General features: G+C 40.2%; 1 protein-coding gene across 1 annotated transcript; it reads right to left on the bottom strand.

Annotated features, from left to right (window-relative positions):
• Nucleotides 1-3,033: 3,033 nt before the first annotated feature.
• Nucleotides 3,034-4,296, bottom strand: LOC143855987 (uncharacterized). Its single transcript, XM_077366029.1, has one exon. The coding sequence runs from the start codon at nucleotides 4,294-4,296 to the stop codon at nucleotides 3,034-3,036; it is 1,263 nt and encodes a 420-aa protein (XP_077222144.1).
• Nucleotides 4,297-7,928: the final 3,632 nt, after the last annotated feature.

Genomic DNA, 7,928 nt, shown 5'->3' with positions numbered 1-7,928 from the left:
GTTAGGAGTCCAGCCTCGTCACGTATGTTTGCTATGTATAGCAACCGTACCATAGGTCTAGTTATACTAGTCACCCAATCTTTCCCTAGGACAAGCCTAGTAAACTAGGATGTAGGCTAACCTGCATTAGTCTAAGGAACAACTTGCATTTAGATGAGAATCATATAGCATCTTAGATGAAATCCTAGGATAATAAAATCTTCAACTTGAATTAAATAACTTCTCCTAAAACTGTTGAAACAGTCAATTCCGTCTAGGTCGGTGTCTTAGTTGAGTTAGGCATAAGTAGCTTAGCTTAGGTGCACCGAACTACGTCGACTCTGATCCCAGTGAGGCTTGGGTACGTAGGCAGCTTGGATGTCTGATGGCATACTAACCACAAGTCGGCACTACAACAAATTGTGGTGTTCTGTATATTAATTTTCTTGTAAATGCTTAATCAAATCACTTAGGATTTTCCATGAAATTAGAATTTTAGGAGAACTGTCACTTAGATTGAATCCAGACAAATAAAGTAATCAAGATACACATTTAGGATTCACATTGAAATTAGATCATAGGATGCATGTCACATAGTTCGCACATTAACATAGAGTTGAATGAGCCATTTAAAATAAATTTAAAAGAGTTAGCTTTTGGAATCGAAGATCGATTATCGGGCAGGAATGGTGCATGTGGTGGATAACTCGCCATACCTTCCATTCTTGTAACCAGGTAGCGAGTCTAGATTTCTGGTTAATTATGGGTTCTAGATCCCACATCTAGGTGGCGACTCTGTCAGTCTCTTTTGTGTGGAATTCGGATTGCCTTAGTGATCCCAAGTTCACATAAAAGATGAATTAAAACCAATAATAAAATGCACACGCCAATCGCGTGGGTACGAGAGACCAAGAGAGAGCGTGGCGGCTCGCGCCCCACCCCTCTCGCGGGATCGGGTCCCACAAATGTCCCCCATTGAGTGATGAAGGCCGTCTTGATCATGTCTTCAGGAGCCATCTTGATCTAGTTGTATCATGAGAATCCATCCATAAATGAAAGGAGAGCATGGGCCGTTGTGTTGTCCACCAAGATGTCAATGTGTGGCAAAGGAAAATCATCTTTCGGACTTGCTTTGTTCAGATCTCTGAAATCCACACACATTCTGACTTTTCCGTCCTTTTTGGGCACCCGTACTATGTTGGCTAGCCATTCAGGCTATTCAACAACTTGTATGAAGCCAACATCCTATTGTTTCTGAACTTCATCTCTGACTAGCAAGTCCCACTCTGGTTTCATTTTTTGAAGTTTTTGCTTTTTCGGCTTGGCACCTGGGATTAGGGGAAGTCTATGTTGAACAATGTCTTCACTTAATCCCGGCATGTCATCATAGGACCAAGCGAAAACTTATTTGAATTCCTTTAATAGGGCAATTAATTCTACACACTCTTCAGGAGTTAATGTTTTGCCAATTCGAATTTCCCGAATTAGGGTTTCATCACCAATATTGATGGTCTCGATTTCCTCTTTGAATGGTCTTGCTCGACGCTACTCCTCCTGCCTAATCATGTGTTTGATTTCAGGGGGAGTTTCGCCGGCATCCTCATTAGAGGGGGAGTCTTGGTTATTATTATTATTAATTTGATCAGATAAAGAAGCAGAAATTGAAGTAGATACACGCGAATAAAAAGAAGAGTCTTTTATTTCATTCAAAGAAATCGAAGTTACATCTGTTGACGCGCCTTCAATGGGCTCAGTATTGAAATCTTTAGAAATCTTTACAGACTCATCATCAGACTGGACTATCGTATGAACGGACTTGATAGACTCAGTAGACTCAACGGAAGATGCAACGGACTCTGCATCGGACTGAACAGCGGCATCAGAAGACTCCTCATCAACGGGCTCGATCACAACTGTACCTGCATCAAAAGAAACATCAGATATAGCGAACTCTATTTTTGACTCGGAAATGAACATATAGCTAGAGACAACAGACTCTTTCATAGAAACAGGATTGTACTGGATGACGACTTGGGGTATGACCTGGGAACTCCAGTTCGTGAGGGGTCCCTCAGCTGGGGTGATAAGGCTTTCGGGATCAAGAATTAGCGCATCTCCTCCGATCATGGCTACGATCGCTAACTCAACCTGTTCCAGTAGACACGGCTCAAGGATATCAGCCCAATCAACCTCCGGTTCGATCTCATGAATCTGCAAACTCGGGTACTCATCTGGCAGCTCCATATCGAAAAACATCTCAAACCCCGACAGCTCTTGCCTGTTAACTCATCAATCCACGGCTCTACGAACCCACAGAATGCAAAGTCATCTCCCTCTCTGCGGTACTTACCATTTCTGATCAGACTAAATGATTTCATCGGCAGCTCTAGACCCTGGCGTCAGAGCTCGGACCATTTCCTCATGTAATTTCTCATTTCTCTAATCTCATCATGAGAAGGTTCATATCCGAGTCCGAACAACCCTTCATTCTCTCTCATTACAGGCCATTCGACTATCCCCTGATGATTGCGACCCAGACCTGCACCGGGAAGGTACCCCTGTTTACGCATCATCTTTACAACCCGGGGATTAGTGCTGGTGAGGAACAAAATCTCTTTATTCTTTGCTTTTTCAAATGATATGGCTGTGACTTCTACAGAGAACCCGGTTAGACTAACATCACCTTTCTTTTATGAGGTACCCTCTTGCAAAATTTGGCCTACCTCTAAATCAGGATCACCCTTGACTGTTATCACCCTGTTGTTTCTTATGAATTTCAGTTTCTGGTGCAGTGAAGAAGGGATAACTCCAACCTTATGGAGCCAAGGTCGGCCAAACAAGAGAAGGAAAGATGCTCTGATATCGAGCACTTGGAATTCTACTTCAAAGATTTCTCCTCCTATCAGAATTTCAGTTGCTAGCGTTCCGATAATATCGCGTCTGGTACCGTCATACGCCAAAATTCCTTGTTCAGAAGGGATGAAGTCATTCGGCCCAAATCCCAGGACAGTAGCGGTGATTGTGATATTCTTCCCGTTACAGATAACAGTGATCTTATGGGACCTTCTTCCCGTTACAGATAACAGTGATCTTCAGTGGACGCGTATGATTGTGACCCTCAGATGTCAGATCTTCATCAGTGAAAGAAAGAGTCTTGGACACCCTAGCCATCGCTACCAAACCAACCAGCTCATCAGATGTAATATCTACAGATACCTGTGCAACATTCAACTCTCTTAGTACAACTTGACGGTGCTTTGGGGAAGCCATAAGCAAACCCCAAATTGAAATATTAGCCTGGGTCTTTTTAAGTTGACGTAAAAGATTCTCGTCCTCTTCTTTGCAACTCGGCTTGTTCTGCTTCTGCGCTTCTGCGGCCCTTATAACTTCAGCTGGATTCTCAGCTCTTAACTCGGCGGATTTGAAAATTCGGCCACCCCGAGTAACATGGCGAACTTCGTCACATTGATCGTTCAGAAATTCAAAGTCATCGTCATCAAAGCTCAGAACATACGGAACCACATCTTGAACTTCCTCTTCATCGCATTGAAGGATGTAGGGACCAACAGAAGACTCAGCATAATCATCTTCATCTCCACCAAGCACATAAGGCTTCTCTTCCTCTACTTCTTCAATTTCCTTGCCAAATGCCAAGACAGTCGGTGAATCAGAAACGATAGCACAAATCAAGGAAGCAGGGTCAAGAATAGGCTCTTCAGTAAAAACCGCCCCAACTGTAGGTGGAGGCCGTGCAGCATGAGCTGGTAATGGATTTCGGGTAGTGTTTGGCACAAATAAAGCAATTTTTTTCGCTTCTATCATATCCTGAATTTTATGCCTCAAGGCCATAAAGTGATCTGTTAGGTGCCCTCTTCCTTGATGATATGCACAATGCTGATCTTCACGCCAATATCTGGGGAGAATAGGTGGTGGAAGTCTCGGTTCTATAAGAGTGATCTTTTTGTCTCTTAGTAACTTCTTGAGAGTGACGGATAAAGGGTAAGGTAGCGGATCAAAATGCCGTGGCGCTTTCCTCGCTGGCTGCTCTGTCTTTGCTACAACTCTTTTCATAGGGCGTGCAGCAATCACATTGTTAACTTCAGGCTTTGAAGCTACCATTGGTTTCTTTCCATTCCTCGGATCAAAAGATGACTTCGCCAGAGAACCCTTCAACAACGCATCTTCAGTTATGGTTCCTGTCTTGATCAAGTGATTGAAATCAGAGTAATACTGCGTCGCCATGAAGTGGTAATACTGCGGAGACAAATTCTTGACCACAATTTTGATTTGATCTTCTTCAGAAGGGCGGTTAGTCATCTGGGCCGCTTTTCTCTTCCATCTTCCTACAAAAGAGGTAAACGTTTCCTGAGGTCCTTACTTTATTGCTTTCAGATCCCTCTTCGTAACTTCTATTCCTTCTTCCATCAAAAATTGCTCAACAAACTTGTTAGCAATTTCGTCTAAAGTTCCGAGTTCTTCGGGTTTCAGATGAAGGAACCACTTCTTAGCTACTTCTGTCAGAGACATCGGAAATACCTTAGCGATCTACTCTGGAGACAGCCCATACCCTTCTAAATTTGAAATGAACGACCTGAGATGACTCCACAGGCACCCCGTCCCGTCATATTTATCAAAATCTGGCATTCTGAATTTTGGAGGAAGAGTGACACCAGGGAAAAGGGAAAAGTCAGACATATTGATCTTCTTTGGGCCCTTAACTTGCATGCTTTCAACTTGCTGGGTCAATTTTTCAACTTTATCGACCAATTCTTTCTCTTTGCCTGGCTTAGCTGATTGCGGAAGACAATTCTCCTCTACATATTGCTCGTCATAGAAATCATCTTCAGGGGAGATCACAGACCGATTAAAGCCTAGAATCACATTAGTAGGATTTTGGACGACAGGTGCTTTTGAGGTAGCGGCTTTCTCGCTCTTCAACTAAGTAACCTCTTCCTTTAGGGAAGATACCTCTCTTGTAAGGTTCCTCATCATGTCCCTCATTTCAACTAACATCTCATTTGACTCGGCCATTTGGTTAAGACAAGCGGAGATAAAGCTGGTGAGATAGGTGAAGAAGATTTACGACTTAGTCTCGACGTAGAAGATTGTCGGGACCAAGTAGGCTGTGAAATGGTAACTTTTCTCGAAGCAATGGCTATTGCTTAACTCAGACTTCTGAAATGAAAGTAAGAACACTAATTTAAATTAAGATAATCAGAAAGAATGTTATGCACAAATTGAAACAAGAGATAATACAAACACATCTCTCCTCTGGGTAAGAACCAGCAGTACAACAATTGTAAGAAGGGTCATGACGGCCCATCAAACCTAAACGGATAACCATCACACTTAGAGTGTTTCAGATAAAAATCCGACAGCATAACAGCCTTACAAAAGGATCATGGCATGGTAAACTCATGGTTTATCACTAACCCTAAAGAATAGCGGTCACACTCAATATATTCTGGGTAAAATTCGGCAGCATAACGACTGTACAAAGAGATGTGGTAAGGTAAGTACATGGTTCAGCAACAAGATTAAAAAGATGATGACCACACTCAGGACATTTAGAGAAAATCCGGCAGCATGACAGCTGTACTAGGAGATATGGTATGGTAAGCACATGGTTTATCAATAATCCTAAAGGATAATGGTTACGCTTAAGGTTTTTGGAGAAAATCCGGCAGCATAATGACTGTACAAGGAGGGTCTAGACAACCAAGCATAAAGAATATGCCGACAAGGTCAAGATGAAACAGGGCTCTCAGCAAGAACACACATACTCTGGTAGTGATAATGGCAAAGTAGACTCATAATTGGCATGCGGAGCGATCTGATCAAGATCGATCAAAGGATCAAGCTCAGGGAAGATAGATCATGGCTATAAAGATAATGATGTGAAACCAATGATCTGATCATAATCCAAAAGATGGATAGATAGGGAGAAAGGATTAGATTATGAAAAAAAATCTAACTAAGCAGACCCTAATCTAGTAAATAAATATATGTACATATATATACATCCTAACCAGGGGCACTGTTAGAGATATTAAATAACCGCAAGTACACGGATCGTGTAAATACGGGTCGAACTCAGGGAAGAGAAATCTAGTTGCAATCCTATTCTTGTACCGATTAGAATACTCGCTATGATATAATGTTGCCTGGAATGGACTCAGGATTTTCGTGGACTTAGACCTCGGAGCCAAGACTATGTATAAGCGTGTATTCTATTCAATCTAAGAATCAAATTCAACTACGATCTTGATTTGGAAATCTTAATTTAGGCAAAGTGTACCAAAATTCTAATGATCTTGATTAACTACTTATCTAATCTAATTAGAAAACTAAAATTCTAAAGGCCTAAGTTAATTGAAAAATTGCGAAAGTAATTTGGAATAGTGTAAAAATCTTAATTCAATATAAAAGATTACTTAGGGTTAGAATCCACCATGGGTTTGGATTAGATTGATTAATTAAAACATCTCTTGAATTAGGTTGAAAATTCGATTAACTAGTCAATAAGGGATAAGATCAAAGGGATGTCATTCCTTATAAGTAATTAATCAAATCCACTCTCCAATTTACATTGATTATATAGAACTTTATATTTGTTAATCAACAATCATTCATACGAAAGGGGAAAGCCAATGGCATGAATGATTGGGATTTTTCAAACACAAAATCCTACACAATTTTTCAATTGAATAGATTGATTTAATTGTAAATATTTCTCCTTCCCCATGGCTTCAACTAAACCCTAAGTAATTAGGATTTAGTTATTCATGAAGAAGGGAAGAAAAATAAAAACAAAAGAGATAGATGAGAGAAAGAGTGCCATGTATAATTACTTGAAAATAAAACTAAAAGAAAAATAAACTCTCCACTAATTTGAATTGAAACAAAAATACATCAACTTGAACTTGAAAAATAAATAACAAAAAAAACAAAAAGAACTTATTATTTTTCTCCTCCAATCTTTGGTTGAATCTTCCTCCTTCAAGCTTTAATGTCACCTTGAGTTTGAATGGTGGATGATTGATCCTTGGTTGAGAGTAGAAAAGAAAAAGAACATGAAAGAGAACAAGAAAACCTAAGAGAGAGAGAGAGAGAGCTTGAGAATGGTGGAGAATTGTAGAGAGAATGGAGAGAGATGTAGATTTCTCTTCAATATAATACTTTTTTCCCATTCTATCTTCAACACTCAAGAGACACACTAACTTTTGGAAAGTGTATTGTAATTTTGGAAATCACCACCTGTAGTTGGCAATTTTGTGACTTTGAGTATTTGTTGGTAATGACAAACTTCCTCTTTTCTTTTTTCATAATTTCAGCCACTTGGTATTCCCTTTTAGTAAATTTTTGTTGACTTTTCTCTTGCTCCTCTTACTCTTACATGGGAATTGGTGCTCTTTTGCTACAAAACAAAATAGCATGATTATGCATATATTAGAAACCATATAAAATCACATATAAATAGGGAATGAATTTTAGCAAATGTAAGTGGGTCCCACCATTGTTGCATATAATAGCAACAAAGTAAATTAGAAACTACTATTGTTATACCCAAACCAAAACGTGGGAATGAGTGCATGCTATTTTCCTCCCATGTCCAAGTGGGTCCCACTTGCATGTATAGCAATTAGGAAATTGCTATTTTTCTCCAAAGAAAAACGTGGGCTACTTTTGCATGTAATACATGCCATCATGCCTCTTTTGTTTCCAGCAATAACTGATTCCAGCTTCTCATTCCAGCAGCTTTGCTAATTCTAGCAACCTGATTCCATTCCAGTTCAATTCCAATTCGATTCCAGCAGCTTTGCTAATTCAACAACTGATTCCAGCTTCTGATTCCAGCAGCAACATGGAATTCCAGCAGCTTTAATTCGATTCCAGCAACTGATTCCAGCAGCAACATGGAATTCCAACAGCTTTAATTCGATTCCAGC

Source organism: Tasmannia lanceolata, unplaced genomic scaffold (genome assembly GCF_043159265.1).
Source record: "Tasmannia lanceolata isolate RefF3 unplaced genomic scaffold, GAP_Taslan_0.1 ptg000023l, whole genome shotgun sequence".
In the NCBI taxonomy this organism is placed as follows: domain Eukaryota; kingdom Viridiplantae; phylum Streptophyta; class Magnoliopsida; order Canellales; family Winteraceae; genus Tasmannia; species Tasmannia lanceolata.
This window is presented reverse-complemented; position numbering and strand designations above follow the sequence as displayed.